The 21878-nt window shown below is 42.0% G+C and overlaps 1 protein-coding gene across 1 annotated transcript in view; it reads right to left on the reverse strand.

The window, feature by feature from the left end:
* Nucleotides 1-21878, reverse strand: part of LOC145351815 (polypeptide N-acetylgalactosaminyltransferase 10-like) — an 87610-nt gene that overhangs the window by 16325 nt on the left and 49407 nt on the right. Inside the window, exons 5-9 of the mRNA XM_080201482.1 lie at nt 17742-17927; nt 14786-14969; nt 11597-11714; nt 9232-9339; nt 5240-5461 (exon numbers count right to left, since the gene is read on the reverse strand). Of these exons, the coding sequence (XP_080057608.1) occupies nt 5240-5461; nt 9232-9339; nt 11597-11714; nt 14786-14969; nt 17742-17927 (818 nt within the window). The remainder of the gene's footprint in view (nt 1-5239; nt 5462-9231; nt 9340-11596; nt 11715-14785; nt 14970-17741; nt 17928-21878) is intronic.

Genomic DNA, 21878 nt, shown 5'->3' on the forward strand with positions numbered 1-21878 from the left:
TTATCGGCACAGTGGCAAGCACTGCTGCCTCACAGTGTCAGGGACCAGGGTTCAATTCCGACCTTGGGTCAGTGTGCGTGGACTTTGCACATTCTTCCTGTGTCTGCACAGGTTTCCTCCCATAGTACAAAAATGTGCAGGTTTGGTTGATTGGCCATGCTAAATTGACCGTGTCAGCAGGATTAGCAGGTAAATATGAGGGGTTACGGGAATAGGGCCAGGGTGGAATTGTGGTCGGTTCTGCACTGTAGGGATTATATGATTTATATTCCTTGTTACAGCTCCACTGAAATCTGTTCAGGAAATAATTTTGTTTGACGTGCAAGACCCTGCTACAGATTCAGGACCTTCCCCCTCTTAACTCATCAGCCCTTGTTTCTATAGGAAAAATAATAAAAATTCTATTAACATTTACCTCCTACATTTCACTGTCTACCTATGTAACTATTTAGTTCTCCATAGCAATGGTTTTTCCAGCTAGGGTCTGGCTTTCTATTATCTGTATTAGTTCACTCCACTTAACCCAATCTTTTATTGGTACCAATTAAACTTTTGCTGTTGACCTATTCACCATTTCAAGAACCAGTCATAACACCTCGATAAAGGTTTCTACCACAGAACTGTCTGCTGAGGTTTTACTTACAAGGCTCATACTCATTGGATACAAGATTTATTTATGTGGCTTCACGGAACACCCAATACTCAGTACTATCTTGTCTTCTTCCTTACTTAACTATACTCACCTTCAGGAGATGGACTGAACCAGACCTGCAAGAGACACATTTCACCAGGATAAGATAAAACAGAGCAGGGGGACGAGGCCAGCACTCAGCTTTGGGGGTGGACAGCCGCAGACCTGTGAGATACACGCTTCACCAGGGCAGGGTAAGAGAGTGCAGGGACTAGGCCTTCACTCATCTTTGGGCAGCAGAGAGCATCAGACCTGCAAGGGACTTCACCCAACCGTCAAACAGCGCGCTGAGTTTGAAAAAAAAATCAAAAAGTGATGCCATATGAATGCAGAAGCTGATTGGTTTGTGAGTAGCTGATATTAGGGACTGTGTTTCAATAGCTGAAGCTAAAAGAAACTCATTTATTGGGAGAAGTATTATTTATTAGCTATATTTAGATTTGTATAGTCTAAGAGGGTTGTGAATCTATGGAACTCACTGTCGCAGAATGCAGTGGATGCAGAATCAATCAACGGATTCAAAGAGGTAGATAAATACTTGATCAAAAGCAGGATAAAGGGCTATGGGGAAAAGGCAGGGAAGTGGAGTTAGGATGAGATGGAGATCAGCTATGACCATATAGAATAGCGGAGCAGGCTTGAACTGATGAATTGCCTACTCTCGCTCCTAATTCCTATGTTCCTATGTTAATTTTACATTTAAGACATGTCAGGTAAGGACAGCTATGTGGAATGTGTGACTTGTCATTTGTGGTGAGACCTAGCTGACCACATGTGCAGAAGTGCTCCCAGCTGCAGAAACTGGAGCTCCGGGTTTCAGAGCTTGAGCAGCAACTGGAGACCCTGTGGCGCATACGTGAGGCTGAATGTTATGTGCTTAGCATGTTTAGAAGGTGATCACACCATAGCTCAAATGACTAGAGGGCAGAAGGGAATGGGTGGCCAACAGGCAGTCCAGGAGAAAACAGGCAGGTAGTGTAGTTGTCCCCTGGGGTCCCACTCACTAATCAGTTTTCCATTTTGTAAGCTGACGAGGGCACTGGTACCTCAAAGCAGTGCAGTTAGAACCAAGTGACAGGGAATTCATTAGTCAGGGAGAAAATAGGAGTTTCTGCAACCAAAGATATAACCCAGGATGGTGTGTTGCCTCACTGGTGCCAGGGTCAGGGACGTCACTAAATGGCTGCAGGGCATCCTGAAAGGGGTGAGTGATGAGTTAGAGGTCGTAGTATATGTTGGTACCAACTGCAATAAAGAGAGAAGATATCTTGGAAGATGTCTTCAAAAGAGGCTTTGTGGGTAGAATTTAGGAATATAAAGGTGGCAGCCACATTGCTTGGAGCATATTATAAATCCCCAAAGAATCAGCGGGAAATAGAGGAGCAGATATGTAATCATTCACTGAGGTGTGAGTAATTATACTAAGGGATTTCAACTTCCCCAACATAAATTGGGATTGTCATAGCGTAAAGAGTTAAAAGGGCCAGATTTCTTGCAGTGTTTCCAGGGAAGATTTTGTATTAATATGTAGAAGGCCCAGCAAGGAATGGCAAAATCCTCTATCTGCTTCTGGTTAATGAACACAGTAAGAAGTCTTACAACAGCAGGTTAAAGTCCAACAGATTTATTTGGTAGCAAATGCCACTAGCTTTCAGAGTGCTTGCTGCTCCTTCGTCAGGTGAGTGGGAGATCTTTTCACAAACAGGGCATATAAAGGCACAAACTCAATTTACAAAATAATGATTGAAATGCGAGTCTTTACAGCTAATCAAGTTTTAAAGTCTTTGCAGTGAAGAATCGAGCCCCTGCTGTGTTACTGTAAAGTATTGTCTGGAGAAAGTACACATCTCTTTAACTTGTGCTTAATGCTCTCTCTACTTACATTGTCTGTACCTTTAAGACTTGATTAGCTGCAAAAGACTTGCATTTCAATCATTATTTTGTAAATTGAGTTTGTGCCTTTATATGCCCTGTTTGTGAAAGGATCTCCTACTCACCTGACGAAGGAGCAGCAAGCGCTCCGAAAGCTAGTGGCATTTGCTACCAAATAAACCTGCTGAACTTAAACTTAGTGTTGGAAGACACCTTACTGTGTTTACCCCAGTCCAACGCCGGCATCTCCACATCTGGGGAATGAAGCCAGACGATTGTTCAACGTGGCAGTGAGGGAGCACTTCAGCAATGCGACCACATCACACTATGGTTCAAATTTGTTATGGACGAGGAGAAAGATGGCCCGCAAAAGACAGCTTTGGATTTTATTGAAATAAGGCAGGATCTGGTGAAAGTTAACTAGGAACAACTCCTTGTGCTAAAGTCTACAGTGAAGCAGTAGGGGACACTTAAGAAGGAACTGGGGAGAATGCAGGTCCAACATGTCCCCTATCGGGGTAAATGTAGGAGCAATAAGTTCAGGAAATCCTGGATGTCTAGGACAATTCAGGACTGGATCAGGAAGAATAGAAAGAGTTTTAACAAGACCAAAGGGAGCAATTCCAGCTGTGACCCTACAGGAATATAGGAAGTGCAAGGACGAACTTACGAAAGCAATTGAAAGAACAAAAAGGGGGCATAAAAAAACCTTATGAACAAGATTATGAAGAATCCTAAAAAATTCTATAAATACATTAAGGGGAAGTTGTTAACCAGGGAAACAGTAGGGCCCAATGAAGACCAAGGGGGCAATCTGTGTGAAGCCGTAGAACATTGGAATACTTCTTCACTCAAGAAAAGGAGACTGTAGGTACAGAATTCAGGAAACAGGACTGGAACTTGCACAGTTTGACATAGGAAACAAGGAATGAGGAGGTATTGGCGGCTCTGACTGGCTTAAAAAGAATGGACAAATCTCCAGATCTGGATGATTTGCATTCCAGACTACTGTGGGAGGCAAGGCAAGATATTGCAGAAGTTCTTAATACCTCTCAGATCATGGGGGAAGTACCAGCGGGATCAGGGAAGGCTCATGTGATGCCACTTTTTAAGGGTGGTGGTAGAGATGAACCAGGAAATTACAGACTGGTGAGTCTCATGTTATTGGTAGGGAAACTATTGGAGAAAATTCTGAAGGAGAGAATTAATCTACACTTAGAAAGGCATGGGATAGATAGCATGGTTTTGTCCAGAGGTCACGTCTAACAAATTTGATGGAATTTTTCAAAAATGTGATCAAATGTGTGGATGAGAGAAGTTCAGTTCATGTAGTTTATATGGATTTTAGCAAAGTCTTTGACAAGGTCCCACATGGAGGCTGATTGAGAAGATTTAAGCACATGGAATTCAGGGAAACTTGGCAAGATGGTTCCGAAACTGGCTTAGTAATAAAACACAAAGGATGGTGGTGGAAGGCTGTTTGAGTTACCGGAGTAAGAAGTCTGACAACACCAGGTTTAAGTCCAACCAATTTAAAATTTAAATCGGTTGGACTTAAACCTGGTGTTGTCAGACTTCTTACTGTGTTTACCCCAGTCCAACGCCGGCATCTCTACATCATGAGTTACCGGAGGCCAGTATTCAGCGAAGTACCACAAGATTCAGTGCTGGGACCTTTATTGTTTATTATATACATAAATGATATAGATGATAATGAGGAGGGAACGATAAGCAAGTTTGAAAATGACACTGAGATTGGTAGGGTGCTTAATAGTGAAGAAGGTGGTTGTAGGTTACAGGAAGATATAGATGGGCAGAGCTGTGGCTGATGGTATTTAACCCTAAGTGCAAGGTGATGCACTTTGGAAGAAGTAACAAGACAAGGGATTATTTAATGAATGGCAGGACACTAGAAATTCAGAGGAACAGATGGATCATGGGGTGCTTATTCACAGATTCTTGAAGGCAGCACAGCAGGTCAATGGGATGGTTAAGAAGGAATATGGGACACTTGCTTTTATCAGTCATGGCATAGAATACAAGAGCAAGAATATAATGTTGAAGCTGTACAAGAATATTGGTTAGGCCACAGCTGGAGTAGTGTGTGCAGTTTTGGTCACCTCATTACAGGAATAATGAGATTGCACTAGACGGGGTAGATGGGATACACCAGGATGTTGCCTGGGGTGGAGCATTCAAGCTATAAGGAGAGACTGGATAGGCCAGGATTGTTTTCTTTAGAGCAGAGAATGATTCAGGTATATAAGAATGTGATGGATATGGACTGGGTGAATAGGAAGCAGCTATTTCTCTTGGTCAAGGAGTCAATCACAAGGGGGCATAGTTTTGGGTTAGGAATAGGAGTTTTAGAAGAGATTTGAGAAAACCTTTTTCAATCAGAGGGTGGTGGAAATCTGGAATGCACTGCCTGGGAAGGTAGAGAAGGCCCAAAACGTAACAACATTTAAAAAGTATTTGGAATATCATTTGAAACATCAAAACATTCAAGGATATGGAACGAGTATTGGAAAATGGCATTAGCGCAACTTTGGCTGTAGTTATTGTCAGAGCAGACTTCCTGGGCCAAAGGGCCTTTTCTGCACTGTACTCCTCCACCTTCTGTAAATTATGCAGCACTGAACCACAATATCCCTTTGTAAATTCCAGCAGACCCACCTCTCCCCAAGCACAAGCTGGAGGTTCCACTGGTGGATAGTATTTAGGCAAATCCCATGCCACTTCAGTCATAAACCACTTAAAGTTTTTGCAATTAAGGGAATTCCTCAGTTCTTTCTGTGCAGTCAAATCTCCAGCAGAGATATGCCTGTATTCTGGTCTTCGTTGATAAAGATACTCAGCATATCCATCCATCCACACCTCAGCAACTCGTTTCAAATTCTGTAACACAAACAACATTTCTCTTAATGAATATAATCTGTTGCTTCTTTTGCAAAATGAAAAAAAAATTACAAACATATCTTGTGAAAATGCTTCAAGGGCTGAGAAATTTGGTTCCTGAAGTTCAAATGGGTGAGGAGATACAATGTTTTTGCTGATGTAGATTGGTAATCATGTGGAATCTGGAGTTTCTGTTTTGAGGAGCATTGGTTAATCAGATTTCCCTCTCTGTTCTGGTAATTTCTTTCATTTTGAGGGAGTTGTTTAGGTATACATAGAAGTGCACTTCAGACTTTTTTTATTCATTCACGGACATCGTTGGATAAGGCAGCATCTATTGTCCATCTCCACTTGTCCTTGAGAAGGTGGCGATGAGCTGTCTTCTTTAACTGCTGGAGTTCATGTTGTGTAGGTACAACTATGGTGCTGGTAGGGAGGGAGTTCCAAGATTTTGGCCCAGTGACAGTGAAGGAGAAGCGATACAATTCCAAGTCAGGATCGTATGCAGCTTGCAAAGGAAACTCCAAGTGGTGTTGCTCATATGCTTCTACTACCCCTGCTCTTCCAGATGGTACCAGTCATGGGTTTGGAAGGTAATGTGCAGGTTAAGTGGATTAGCCATGCTAAATTGTCCCTTAATGACCAATTAGGTTAGAAGGAATAGCGGGGTAAACCTGTGGGGTTACCAAGATAAGGTGGGGGGACGCTGAATAAGATGGTCAGCCAGAATCAGTACAGACTCAATGGGTTGGATTCTATGAGTCTTGGTGAATTCCTGCAGTATATTTGGTAGATGGTACACACTGTTGCCACTGAATGTTTATGGATGAGTGTCAATCAAGTGGGCTGTTTTGTTCTGGATGGTGTCAAGCTTCTCAAGTACTGTTGGAGCTGCACTCATCCAGGCAAGTGGAGGGATCACACTCCTGATGTGGGCCTTGTAGATGGTGAACAAATTTTGGGTAATCAGGAAATGCCTTCTTGAACTGCTATAGGCCATGCGGTCTAGGTACACCCAACAATGCTGTCCCAGGTGAGTTACTCGCTGCAGGATTGCTAGCCTCTGACCTGCTCTTGCAGCCACAGTTTTTATGAAGCTAGTCCACTGCAATTCCTAATCAATGGTAATCCCAGGATATTGATAGTGGGGGATATAGCAATGGTAATGTCATTGAATGTCATGGGGTAATGGTATTTCTTGCTGGAAATGGTCATTGACTGGCACTTGAGGCACAAATGTTACTTCCCACTTGTCAGCCCAAGCCTGATATCGTCAGGTTTTACTTTGGTATTTGGACATGGACTGCTTCATTATCTGAGGAGTCATGAATGCTGCTGATTTCTGCAATTATCCCTATTTATAACATTATGATGGAAGGAAGGTCATTGATGAAGTAGCTGAGGATGGATGGGTTTAAGATCCTAAGGAACTCCTGCATGACATCCTGGAACTGAGATGATTGACCTCCAACAACCGCAACCATCGTCCTTTGTGCCGCATATGTATCCAACCAGCAGAATGTTTGCCCCCAATTCCCATTTACTCCAGTTTTGTTGGGGCACCTTGATGCCATGTTTGGTTAAATGCTACCTTAATGCTGAGGGCAATCACTCTCACCTCACCTCTGAAGTTCAGTTCTTTTGTCTGTGTTTGAACCAAAAACATTTAGATAGTTATGAGTACGATGGGTATAGAGGGATACAGGCCAAATGCAGGCAATCGGAATTAGCTTACGGGTTTTAAAAAAATAAGGACAGCATGGACAAGTTGGGCCAAAGGGCCTGTTTCCATGCTGTAAATCTCTATGACTCTATAATTACAATGAGGTGAGGAGCCAAGTGATCCCAAAGGAACCCAAACCGAATCGCCATAAGTCGGTCATTGCTAAACAAGTGCTACTTGACCCTTCCAATATTTTGAGAGTAGAATGATGGTGCATAATTAGCCAGGTTGGATTTGTCCTTTTTACGTACAGAGCATACCTGGGCAATTTTCCACATTGTCGATAACTATACAGGAATAGCTAGGGATGCAGCAAGTTCTTCAGTACTATTGCAGGAATATTGTCGGAGCCCATAGCCTTTGCAATAGCCAGTGCCTTCAATGTTTCTTGATGGTGTGCGGAGTGAATTAAATTGCCTAAAGACTGGCATCTGTGATGCTGGGGAACTTATGGAGGCCAAGATGGATCATGCACTTGGCACTTCTGGCTGAAGATTGCACCAAAAGTTTCAGCCTCATTTCTTGCACAGATACGCTAGGTTCCCCGATCGATGGGGGTATTTGTGGAGCCTCCTCCACCAATGAGTCGTTTACTTGTCCACCAACATTCACGACTGGATGTGGCAGGATTGCAGCGCTTATATCTGATCCATTGGTTGTAGGATTGTTTAGCTCTGTCTACTGTATGCTGCTTACGTTGTTTAGTATGCACATAGTCTCGAGTTGTAACTTCACCAGGTTGACATCTCATTTTTAGGTGTGCCTGATGCTACTCCTGATATACCCTTCCACACTCTTCATCGAGCTCGATGCTTTACAAGCCCCAGGAGCCCCAACATTACACAAGTTGGTCAAGCTTCAGAAGTTGAAGGATGTGTTGGAACTGCAGTCATCCAGGTAAATAGAGTGTGTCCAATTGCATTCCTGACTTATGCCTTCGTAGATGGTAGAAAGGCCTTCAGGAATCAGAAAGTCAACCATCAGAGAAAACCCAGCTTCTGACCTGCTCTAGGTACTTTTGTGGCCAATCCAGTTAGGTTTTGGTCAATGACAATACCCTGGAAATGAATGTTTTTCATTTGACTTGCCTGGCACTTGTGTTGTATATATTGTCTACTGCTTATCAGCCCAAGCCAGAATTTGGTGCAAGTCTTGCTGCATCTGGGAACAGACTGCTTCAGGATCTGAGAAGTTGCAAATAGAACTGAACACTGAACCATCATTGGTCACCCAAACCTCTGACATTGAGGAAGTGAAGTTCATTGATGAAGCAGCGAAAAATGTTTGTGCCTGAGGAAGTCCTGTCACAATGATCAGGGCCTGAGATGACTGGCCCCAATAGTCACAGCCATCTTTCTTATTGATAGACATGATTCCAATCAATCAAGAGTTTTTCCCTGCCAATTCCCATCAATGCCAATTTTTCTAAGGCTCCTGGATGTCACCTTCAGTCAAATGCTGCCATGATATCAGAGGCACAATCTCATCCCACCTCTAAAATTCAGCTTTTTTGTCCATGTTTGAAAAAAGGCAGCAATGAGGTCTAAAGTCCAATGGTTCTGGTCTTAAAACGAACAGCACTGGGGAGGTTTTTGGTGAGTACGTGTTGCTTGACAGCACTACTGATGAGACCTTCCATCACTTTGCTGATGATCGAGAGGAGGCTTTTAGGGCAGTAACTAGCCAGTTGGATTTTCTCCACCCTTTGTGGGCAGGACATACCTGGGTAATTTTTCATTTTGTTGATAATATGCCCTGCATCGTAGTTGCACTAAAGCAGCTTGCCTAGAGGTATAGCTGATTCTGGAACATGTCTGCAGTAATAGATCAGATGTTGCAGGGCCCACAGTTCTTGTTGTATTCTGTATACTCGATCATGTTTTAATTTTTTCAGCCTTGAACACATAGATGTGTTTCATCGATTGGAAGATGCGTGGTATCCAACAATTGAAACATGATAAGGTCTCACCATTTCCTTTAAAAAACAGGCAAGTTAGCATAATGAAAATTAAAGAGAAGAAAGGACACATAAATGGAAATCACTTACTCTAGGCAAGCCAAATCCACTTGGAATCTTGTAGGGAACGTATTTTCTGTAGATGTGTCCTACCCTGGAGCAAGGGATATCTTCCATCCGTCCACCACACATCCATACCTGAAACCCCAGTCAAAAGCAGTGTATTAACAATGTAAATTTAAGATAGTCAACCTGAAACCTGCATGCATACTATAAGCCATCAATACTTTTAAATGATCAGATCAACCCAGTGTAGTTCAAAAAGATCAACATTTGCACAGTGTGTGAAGACCAAGAATAATCCTCACTTAAAGCTGAGTTGAGTGATGATTAGATTTAGACCTACAAAATTAATTCACATCTCATTTTAAGGTTATACATTCCAGTATTATTTTAACACAATACAACCAGATCAACTTACTTAGAAAATGAGCAGTTGAGGATTTGGGAAGGGGTGTGAAAGGGTGAAGCAATAGAGAGATGGAAGTGAACGAATGAGAATTAACCTTTGAAAACAGGCAGGGCATGGAGCTTTCCACTGTTAGAGACCAGGTCCCATGGGGTTTAAAGACACTTAACTGAGAGAACAGTGAAAACATCCCAAGTGTGGGATCGGGAAGGAAAGAATTACAAATGCAAAAGATTGATGGAGGACAAATCAACACAGAGGAGTTCATATTGAGTGCTGTAAAGATTCCAGAGACTGAGAACCTGGAGAGGAAGCAGTCCTGTTGCCCAACTTCAGAACACCAGAAATGAGGAGAACATGAGTGGGGAACTACCCAAGAAGACGGTCCAGATGATCTGTGGAGGAGTTGTATGGCATGTGTCATCTGAATCTCTGGTGCTTCAGTAAGCTGCCCAGATTTATATAGGTCAGTTAGCTACGTGCAACACAGTAAAATTATACTGTACTCCTACATAGAAATGCCACCCACACAAATCAGCAGTTACATCAAAGAAAATAAATTACCTCAATGGCAGGACAGATATTAATCCACAATTTTTCATATTTGTGAAAAGGGCATGAGGAAAAGTGAAAGTAATCTCCAGCATTAGATGTTTTGTAAAATTGAGTAATAACCGATGAGGAATGATTTCACCTTCCATTTAGTCTCATAACTGCCAGTTTGGAACTTGAAAAACTCATTGCAATAGATAGTTGCAGAGTTATCAGATAGTTAAATAAACTTTACAGAGCAGAAACATGTCATTCAGCCCAACTCGTCTTTATTTATGAACGTACAAATTAGGAGCTGGAGTAGGCCGTTTTACCCCTGGAGCCAGCTCCAATTGTGGCCTCTCAACTCCACTCTCCTCCTAACCCCTATTATCTTTTGACTCCTTTGTCAATCAATAATCTTTCTAATACAACCTTAAAAATGTTGAATGCCTCTGCCTCCACCACTTTGAGGAAATGAGTTTCACAGATTCATGATCCTCTGAAAGAAAAAGTTTCTCTTTATTTCTGTCTTAAATGGGAGATCCCTCATTTTTAAACTGTGCTCCCTATTTCTAGCCTTTCCCACAAAGGAGAACATCCTCTCACCATCCACCCTGTCAAGTCCCCTCAGGCTCTTCCATATTTCAATGAAATTGCCTTGCTAAACTAAATGTCAATGGATACAGGCCCTACCTGTTCAATCTTTCCTCGTAGGATAACCCCCTGCATCTTCTCTGAACTGCTTCTAATTATGCTTTTTTCTTAAGTAGGAAGGCCAAACTATACACAGTACTCTAGATGTGTTTAAGCCCCATAAGAGCCATCCTTCTTCGTCTAACTATCAGCATACCGTTTTTCCTCACCTGCTTACCTAGCTTTCCTTTAAATGCATCTACACTAGTCACCTCAATTATGCTGTGTGGTGGCAAGTTCCAAATTCTAACCTCTCTGGTTAAATGAAATTCTTCTGAATTCCTTGCTGGATTTATTAGTGACTAAATTATATATTTGAGACTCCTAATTTTGGACTCCCCTTAAGTGGAAATATTGTCATAATAACATACCCAACATACTTAAAATTTTAAAGACCATTCCTAGGTCAGCCTGGAGCCTTCCAGTTTCTAGTAGAAAGAGTCCCATTCTGCTGATAATTATAACCTACCACAGTTGTGCAATTCAAGATTCCACACGCTTGTATAAAATGCAATGTATAATTTGAACACTGTACTTCAAACCAAAAAAATGTTTTAAAAATTGTCAACATTGTTATATAGTAGAGTCAATGCCTTGGAAAAGATGATCGACTTTCATTCACAGTGAAAGTTTCTAATTAAAATATAACATTTGGCAGCTGATTATGCTGCACTAAAGAATATTTTAATGATATACACTGCCCCCAAACACTGCTGGAATGTTGCAAATGCATTCGTGCAACTATGGTACATCACTCACCTTGAATGATATTTCATATTGTTCTCCTCCCCAAATTTCCAAGCCTGTGTCATAGCCACCCAGCTCCCAGAACCACTTCTTGTCAACAGCAAATAAACCTCCAGCCATGACAGGTGATCTGGAAAGATACAAGTAGACTACTTTGAGAACAATTATATACTTAAGTGTGCAAGGTAAATAGGGAGTGTTGGTATATGCATTGGCTCCTTCATATAAACCATAATAAGAGGAGGGAAGGACGTACATTTTGTTTGCGCATTCTCCCTGTGGTTGCGTGGGTTTCCTCCGGGCGCTCCGGTTTCCTCCCACACCCCAAAGATGTGCTCTTAGGCTAATTGGTTTCCACCAAATTGACACTATTTCTTCCCTGAATCTGACTGAGTAGGGTCCCATTCGTAGACATGCAGGGTAGAATAGGTGTAGGGTGATGCGGCGGCGCGGGCTCGTTGGGCCGAAGGGCCTGTTTCCCGTGCTGGATTGTTCTTTGTTCTTTGTACGATACAGGCTCGGATGGGAACCAGGACAATTCAAGGAATGTTTTGAAAGCAAGTAGAGAGGTGGCCAGACAGAGAAGTCTGAACAGAATGCTTCCAGTCAAAGATGCATAGCTGCTGAATAAGCATGCATCAATGGAGAAATGAAGGAAGGAAACAAGTTGAGAAATCTAATGTTAGAGAACACAAAAATGGAGCAAGTTATTAAATTAGGGCAGAAGGCAGCAAGGCTTGAGATTTGAAAAACAAGTACTAGAATCTTGAACTCAGGGGTAATAAGGATGATGGGAATTTGAGAGTTCTTTTGGTGTGAGCACAAGCTGTTGAGTGTTAGATAAGTTCAAATATACAATTGTTCAGGCAGAATGGCCAGAGAGGTCAAAGTTAGAGCTGGAGGAGACATGATTTCAGCAAGAAATAGTAAAAACAAAGTCAGAGATGGAAGAATGTAATTTCATAATGGAGCACTTGTAAAGGAGGATGAAGAACCCAGGTTGATCAAGGAAACCAATATTCCACACTTCCTGACATGTTCAGCTTACAGGTGCTGAGGTTGATGAAATAAAGGCTGGTGGCATTTAGCTAGAAGTTTGTTCATCCACATCTTGATATTAAATGGGCAATTTTCGAGAATGATACCAACCTTTGGAACAATGCAGAACAGAGTGAGGTAGAGCATACTGTCATCAGCTTGCATGTGATTCTGACCCTCAAACTCTCTGTCTCCTGCCTTCAATCTCCTCCCAGATTTCTGGTTGTGGATGTAACCAAACCAACTATAAATGTACCATGTGCTCCCAGACAAGATGTGGCACTGAATTCCTTTCCATTTCCAGGACTGCAGAACAGTCAGCCATTGGGGAGCACACAACTCAACTTTAAACCTCTGATCCTCTTCAAGAACAAGGCATTAGAGCTAGCAGGAGCACATTCTATTTTCATCAGGGGAATCGGCAAAATGGATGACACCTTACCAGTGTCAGATAAGCGACTGTCGCCCTCACATCCCCATGAAACACCATACACAGGAATCCAATCCATTCTCCGCCTCCTTAATTCCAAGCGAGTTGTTCTTACCTTCCACATTTTTACCCTTTATCCTGCAAAGGAATAGGTAGTGCACGAGGAGGAACATCATGCTGATGAGGAGCAGGAGTAGGAGTAGCTGGGTAGATCCAGGGCCCTGTGGAATGATGTCAGTTGAAGTTCATCTGCCTGACGGACTTTCAGTATAGGAGTAAGTCAGGCCTTTGCCCTGACAGAACCATGCCAGGTAAACACGGAAGGGAAGACCAGCCACCCATGACCAAACTCCAGGGCTGCAATCAGGAAGCAACTGGCATCAGCCTTATTACCAACCCTTCTGTGTAATGTTAAGGAGCACCAGAGCCAAAAATTTTACAAGGTGGGCTTTCCCATGCTACCACTGGCAGGGAATACACCACTGCCAACACGATCTGCCCAACAGCCGTTTCCACCTGTCACTCGGGAGAAAGTCAGACCTTAGAGAGCTGGCCAGCAGCTCTTAGACCCCAAAGTGACAGAACCTGCAGTGGGCAGGAATGGAACTACAAGCAGCCCCTGGAGTGGAGGTTCGGGGATTCCAGGAAGCGATAGTTTTGGAATCTCAGGGCTGTGAAGGTAAGGGTGGCCTGGGGAGAGAACAGTGGGGGATAGGGTGTCGGGTGAGAGGCACCCAAGTCCTGTGGTTGGTTACCGAACGTTAAAGAGGGAGGAGGCCGCTAATGAATATGCCCTCCCCTCCTTCCCACCAGAAGCCACAATCAGATCATTTTTCAGGCTTCCCACACATACAAGAACTTCTTCTGACAGCCTAAAAGTTGAGGCTGGGTAGGAAACAGCCTTTATGTGGCCAATACTTGGCATTAGAGTGCAGAGCGGTTAGGGCAAGCATAAGTCCAGCAGGAAGCCAATCCTGGGAGTTTTGCTCACTTATGCCTACAAACCTGCGGTGAGCATAAATTTCAGGCCCACATCTTGTATCTCAGGTCTATGGAGGCACTGATTAGGAGTCTAAAATAGGTGGCACGGTGGTTAGCACTGCTGCTTCAAAGCACCAGGGACCCGGGTTCGATTCCAGCTTGGGGGACCATCATGGAGTTTGCACATTTTCCCAATGGTTGCATGCAAAAATATGCAGGTTTTGGGTGCTATGGCTTCCTCTCACAATCCTAAGTAGCACAGGTTAGGTGGATTGGCCATGCTAAATTGCCCCTTAATGTCCAAAATATGTAGTTAGGGGGATTAACGGGGCAAATATGTGGAGTTACAGGGATTGGGGGCGGGGCGTGGTTGGCCTGGGTAAGAAGCTCTGTTGGAGAGCTGGTGCAGACTCAATGGGCTGAATGGCCTCCTTCTGCTCTGTAGAGATTCTATGCTTCCAGGTGACAGAGGACCCTATAAAATCACTCAAGGCAAGTATAGTTATAAAATAGGAGTAGGGTAATTGATAGCATTTTGCAACAAATGATTTAAAACAGACTGCTCTGAGATGGCAATTTCTGATTCAATGAATGGAGTTAAGCTGGTGGGTGAAGAAATTCACTCTAGTTTTAAAAAAAGCAAGTGAACTGACTAGGGCGAAGGATGACAAAAAATTCTTTGTTCACTTAATCATACAACAGCCCTATCCTTGCTGATCACTAATGTTTCAAATGACTGAAAAAAAACTTACTCAAAAGGGTCACTTGGATCAGGTTTGCGTAGCTCTACTGGAATGGGAATACGTTTATAATACATTTCCCAGTCAAATGCTCCTCGCATGGCATCACCAGCCTGAGTCTCATATCCAAAATTGTCATGGTCAATAACATCAATCATAGGACACACTATGGTTTTGTGGTTCTGGGCAATTCTGTCTGAAAAAATTAAGAGAATAAGGATTCAAATTTAACATGTAGTCTTAGAATGACATAATAAACACTATTTCAATGAAAAACAATTTACAATCCAAATATGATTAGAAAAAGTCAGTAGACATTCTCTTGTGCAAGCAAGGGCAGTGTTCATGTTTGTGAGCCATTCTACCATTTGGCTTATTTCAACAAACTCTAATCTTGTGTGCACATGTACTCTAACAATAAGGAACATAGCATTTAAGGAGAGGCGACATGAAATGACTTCTCTCCTCTCTAGCTGACAGTCATTGAGAAATTGGATGTAGGATCTCTTAAAAAAAAAATGCCTGCGATTCAAAAGTTTAACTATATTTCCACCTTGTACACTTTCTCCAAATTATTTCCACCATTCCAAATTTTCCTTTTAATTTCTCTGCATGCTTATTCAATCCCCCCGACCCTCTCATTTAAAACAAAATGTGGTGGTCTGTTCATGACCAACAATGAATAAATTCCAAATTCTGTCAGATTGACTTAATGATACTAAATTTGCAGAAAGGTTATCTATATGTGCTGAGAATAAAATACAAAGCATTAATTCCCAAGGTAAGAAGCAAAAGATGCTGGAATCTGAAACAAGAACAGAGGATGCTGGAAAATCTCAGCAGGTCTGGCAGCATTTCCAAGGACAGAAAGCAGAGTTAACACTTCAAGTCATTTGATTCTTCATCAGAACTGAAGGGACGGAGAATGTTTAAGGTTTATTTATTAGTGTCACAAGAGCTGTGAGAGATTGTAACAAAATGTGGCAACTTTTAAGGACAAAAGACAGATGGCCTGGTGTGGGAGGGAGAAGGTGGGTTGCATTGCGGCACTACACATATGGGATATGTTTAAAAAGAGTTTAAAATGGAGGAGAAAGGTCACAATCTAAAGCTGTTGAACTTGAGTTCCGAGGATTGTAACATGCCCAACAGGAAGATGAGGTGCTGCTCCTCCAGCTTGCGCTGAGTTTCACTGGAGCATGGCAGCAGGCCAAGGACTGACATATGGGCATGAGGGCAAGCAACAGGAAGGTCGGAGTCATGCTCATCAACCATCCAGTCTGCGTTTAGTCTTCCCAGTGCAGAGGAGACAACATTGGGAGCAACAAATACAAGGGACCAAATTGAAGGAAGTGCCAGTGAAACATTGGTGAACCTGAAAGGAGCATTTAGGGTCTTGAATGGTGAGGAGGGAGGAGGTAAAGGGGCAGATGTTGCACACTTTTTGTGATTGCAAAGGAAGCTGCCATGGGAAAGGGATTGGGAGTTGAGCATGATGGAGTAGTGGACCAAGGTGTCACAGAGGGAGTAGTCCCTGTGGAATGCTGATTCGGGTGGGGGGGTGGTGAGGGGAAGATGTGTTTCATGGTAACGTCATGCTGGAGTTGGCAGAAATGGCGGAGGATGATCCCTTGAATGCAGAGATTGGTAGAACGGGAGGCAAGGACAAAGGGGACCCTATCATGGTTCAGAGAGGGAGGGAAATGGAGGGGGGGGGGGAAGGTGCAGGAAATAGGTCAAACCCAGTTGAGTGCCCTGTCAATTGGGTGAGAAACTTCAGTTAAGGAAAAAGTAGACATGTCAGAAGAACCATTTTCAAATGTGACATCATCATGACAGAGAAACTGGGAGAATGGGATGGAGTCATTACAGGAAGCAGGGTTTGAGGAGCTGTAGGAGTCGGTGGGTTTGTAATGAATATTGGTGGCTAGTCTATCACTCCAAATAGAGATAGAGAGATCTGGGGAGGAAAGAGTTGTAGATAGACCGAGAGAGGTGGAAATTGAAACATAATTGATAAAATTTATCCAACTTCAGATGAGAGAATGACGCAGCCCCGATACAGTCATCGATGTCACAGAAAATGAGGTGCAGGAATGGGCCCCGAGTAGAATTGGAACAAGGAGTGCTCCACATAACTCACAAAAAGACAAGCATAACTGGTCCCATATGGGTACCCATAGCCACACCTTTTACGTGCCGGAAGTGAGATAAGTTAAAGTAATATCTAGTAACAGAACACATTCAGCCAGGTGGAGGAGAGTGGTGGGAACAGGGATTGTTTGGACCTCTGCTCTAATAAGAAACAAAGAGCACTCAGACAATCCTGGAGGGGGATGGAGGTGTACAGGGAATGGACGTCCGTACTGAAGAGCCAGTAACCTGCAAATTGTTGATATGACATCACACATCAGATGAACCACGAATGTAAGAGGGAAGAGACCGGACAAAGCGTGTGAGAATGAAGCCGGGATAGAAAGAAATGAGTTCTGTGGAGCACGAACAGGCTGAAACGATGGGTCTACCAGGACAGTCCTGTTCATGCATTTTGGACAGGAAGTAGAAGCAAGTTGCATGGAGATGAGGGACTATGAGGTTAGAGCTGATGAGGTCAGTGGCAATCCTGAAAATAATGGCTTGATGTTCAATGGTCGGATCGTGGCCGGGGAGGCAGAGAAAGTGTCTGAGAATTAGCACTTGGCAAGCCAGATAACAGCAGCACTACCCTTCTCAGCAGGTGAGGGTTGGATCTAAGAAAACAGTGTCAAAAGTTCAGAGGGAGACAATTTGGAGTAGGTGAGAGGAGCAGAGAAATGTGACATGGCCAATGTCACACCAATAACTGTGAACGAAAAGATCAAGAGCTAGAAGGAGACTAGAGAATAGGGCCTAGGTAGGAGGACAATACTCCCTCTGAGCTTTCTGTACTCCTTTTTATGCATCACCTACTTGCGATTTAGTTTCTTACCAAGTAATGGGGGCAGCCAATTCACATTTGCTTCACAGTGAGAATCCAAGAAAGTTATGACCTCCGCTTTAGCCATCGAAGCCCCAAGTAGTCGCGTTCGAATTAAACCTTCTCGTTTCTTGGTCCGCACAATTCTGACCTTCGGAAACTGCACCATATATTCCTCCAAGTTCTTTTTCAAGTATTCTTTTTGAAAAATTAAATGAAAGTGCAGACATTGTTGGTTTCAGAACAACACAAAGACACCAAGCACCCTGCGTCGCATCATCTGTCTGATTAGGTACATTGTGAAGTACAGTGTGTAATCTCTGCCTCTTCAAATATTACCCTTCCATGATGAAAATCAATAATTCTGAATCGTGAATTCTATTTGGACTCTGAATGTGCATCGTTCCCCAAGGACAACTGAATTTAATCCCAACCCAAGAACGGCAAATACTCATATATTTCTCTCTCAGCGTAGCATCAGACATTTATAAACTGGAAGATCATCATTTTACTTCCCCTCTTGGTGCAAACTAAGTGTGGTAGATCATTAAAAACTATTAATTCTGAACTGTAAAGATAGTTACCACAACAAAGATCTTTTGTTAAAAATATTGAAAATAATACGACAATAGCATTGATACTACTTACAATTGCTATTATTAAAAATAAAATATCCAATCTCTCTCAATTTACCACTGGAGTGGAAATGGCAAATTAGTTACGTTTGAAGGGAGATACGTAGTTTTCCTCATTCACAAACTGAATTTTATGGAAGGGGCAAGGAAACGTACGAGGCAAGGTCTGTGTCTGGTATATAAGCAACTTCACCAAACTATCTGACTCAAGTTTCTTTACTTCCTTAAAAATAGGTTTCCCATTTTTCTCTTCAATTCACATTCAACAAATTTGTTACTCGAATTCATAATATTTCTTCAAATCTTTGTCAGCAATATTTACGCAAGATGCAACTGATATTTTTAATATGTTTCCAGGACTTGGTTTTCTCAGTTCGTTCTCCAACAACAAGTAGTTATTGCTCAGTGCTGCTTTCCCCTACAAGAGTTTATAAAATTATTGGTTAATTACACGTGCCCAAAGCAGCACTCTATTTAAATCCTGGGGAAGTAGACAGGTTTTTAAATCTTTACGTCCCTGATATGCTTCACACTTTGATTTTGGCTGATGAGCCACTCCAATATAATTTCAGCAAATCATCTATCACTTAATTATAGAACTATAGATTCAATAACACCCTAATTTTGGTCAGAGGGCAAATCAAATTGTTGCACACTAAACCTGTTCAGAGTCCAGTTTCCCCTCAAATTGCTCTAACACTGCTATAACTGATGGATCATTTGCCATGAACCAGAGAACGGGATTTGGCAATTTCTTCACAGCGTTTCCACTCTCCTATTCTATTCCCTTAATTCCACCATCTCCTCCCCTCTTAGGCTTGTTGATGATTCTACACTACATTTGTCACCTTTCTTTCAGATTACAAAGACTACACGTAGTTTTCAATTATTCTAGCGCACTGCTGATAGCGCTATCTTTAGATTTCCTCAAATGGATACTTTTCCCCAATCCTTCAGAAGCGATTTATTGTCATCTAATGTCAGTCATGGTTTAGTTAGGAGCGCTTCCACTTCCAAGTCTGAAAATTGAAGGTTGAAATCCCACTCTTGAGTCTTGAGCACAGAAGGGCGACATCGTAGCACACTAGTTAGCACTACTACCTCATAGCACCGGGGACCCGGGTTCGATTCCCGGCCTGGGTCATTGTCTATGTGGAGTTTGCACATTCTCCCTGTGTCTGCATGGGTTTCCTCCAGATGCTCCGATTTCCTCCCACAGTGTGAAAGACGTGCTGGTTAGGTGCATTGACCCAAAGAGGCGCCGGAGTGTGGCGACTAGGGGAATTTCACAGTAACTTCATTGCAGTGTTAAGGTAAGCCTTACTTGTGACTAATAAATAAACTTTACTTTAAAAAAGATTCCAGCCTGACACGTCAGCGAAGTACTGAGAGAATGCTGCACTACTGAATGCACCATCTTTTAGAGGAATGCTAAATTTGCTATGGCAATCACGAATGTAAATAAATTCAACTATCATCACATAATTTAAGAAAGAAAAGAACAACAAACCAGCTACAATACAAATGCTGGACACAGGCAGCATCTGTAAAGACAGAAGACATGGTGGATCTACTGTGCATTCTAATATTTTCTACTTATAAATTATTTATTGTGAATACACTATGTAATCAGGATATACTTAAGCACTGCAGAGTTTATTAATCAATTAATAAACTCTGTGGAGGTTCAGGCCCAATATTTATTTTGTTCCTTGACACAAGGTCTCTTTTGCTAGGAACAGCAACACTTGAGCCCTGATATTATTCAGTAAACAGTCTGGCAAGAGCAGGGATCAGGAGAGAGATCAGAATGAACACACAAACACATGAACACATGTGCTTCTGCAAGAACAAAACAAGGTATATCAACCAAATAAACTACTTGCTCCACAACTCTAATTTGTAGCTTGTTGTAAACGTAAAAATCCGTGTGAATCATAATCGTGTTGCAAGTTGAAACACCAGAATTTCTTTAATATGTAATTGATGCAACATCAATAAGCAACTTGATAATAAAAGCTAAATGGATCTCATTAGGAATGCAAATTCAAAGCCAGTAGGGATAAATTCTAACAAGAATTGGCATTGATTAAGATAATGATATGATCTGCAGAGCCTCACCCTGAGGTACTGCGCTACTAGAACAATAAATAGGCATTGCCATGGTAGCAATTAGTCTAGGTTTATAATCTAGAACCGAAGGTTAAATGAGTTCACTGGAACTTGACAGAATTTGTTTTTGTAGGGCAGGTGGTGCTTTTGCAGAACCACATTAAATAGGCTGGGATGTCCATTATGGGCCATTTAGTAAAAAGTTGAGAGTATTAAGCAACTTTAAAGGCTGAATGACCTTTTTTGCATTTCATACTTTTGTTCTCAAGCCTGAATGAATTTTATAAACGTTTCACATTTGACCATCTAATTTAAATAAACTGATCATGGCACCGCTTACTGTAATAAAATTCTACTTTGCGAGAGTCCCAATAGCATCCAACATCCTCCCAAAACTCATGAGTGCAATTTAAATTGTGCCAAATTTTATCTTCAGCAATTAACGAGGGAAGACTCCTGAAATTCACCTTCTGTTGGGGGAGGGATGTTATTGTTTCTTAAAAATAGACATAACTTCAATACAAGCCTGTCAACAGCAAAAGATATTTGAAGTAATGACCTAAATACTGTTGTGCGCATTTAGTGGGGTTGCATCACCACGAAGAAATTCTTCTGAGACTGCATATGTACATCGGTTCACCATTTGTTATGAACTGAAGATAAATAGGACAGTTATTCATTATGTAGGGAAAATTCAATCTATTATTTTCTTTCAATTTTAAAACACTGAAAAGGTTCATCAGTTCAGTTGAATAGAAATCAATCTGGCTAATTAAAATAACTTTACCCAACATAACTTGACTAAAACCTCTGTAATGAAAAATAACATTATGGAGAGTACAATGATATTTCAAGAGGTGCACTTCTCCATTGAAACAAAACAATACTGTCCTTTGTATTATAGAATGTACTTCATGGGCAGCATTAATATTAAAATGCAAAACTATTTGCACCATGCTCTCAGATTGCAGCATCATCTTTCAAAAGAAAGCATGGTAGCTCTGAAATTTGAGATTCATCAGGTATCTGGAAACAGAATGATTCAAAATATTTGTCACTTATTTTTATTCTGGGGAATGTGCAATCCTGGCAAGACAATGGCCCAGAGCTTGTGATCCCAATAGCGGTAAATGCTTAACACATTGGCTGCTATTAAGGAATATAGCAGAACTGGTAGCTCTGCAGAGAGCTGAGCTGTACAGGAACTCGGAACTTCCAGTTCAGCAGAAGGGCTCAATGGGGTCACCTGCTAATGGTTCCCCTGGAACCAGCCAGTGTGTAAGCTTGGGCTGTTTGCCCAGAAATTAGCTACTTCTTTTGTATTGATTTATTAGCATTATACCCAGCCTGCTTGGAGCAGAGCAGACCGTTCAATCAGGAAGCATGTCTACACAATCCTGTC

Source organism: Carcharhinus amblyrhynchos, chromosome 13 (genome assembly GCF_965287045.1).
Source record: "Carcharhinus amblyrhynchos chromosome 13, sCarAmb.v2.hapA, whole genome shotgun sequence".
Lineage (NCBI taxonomy): Eukaryota > Metazoa > Chordata > Chondrichthyes > Carcharhiniformes > Carcharhinidae > Carcharhinus > Carcharhinus amblyrhynchos.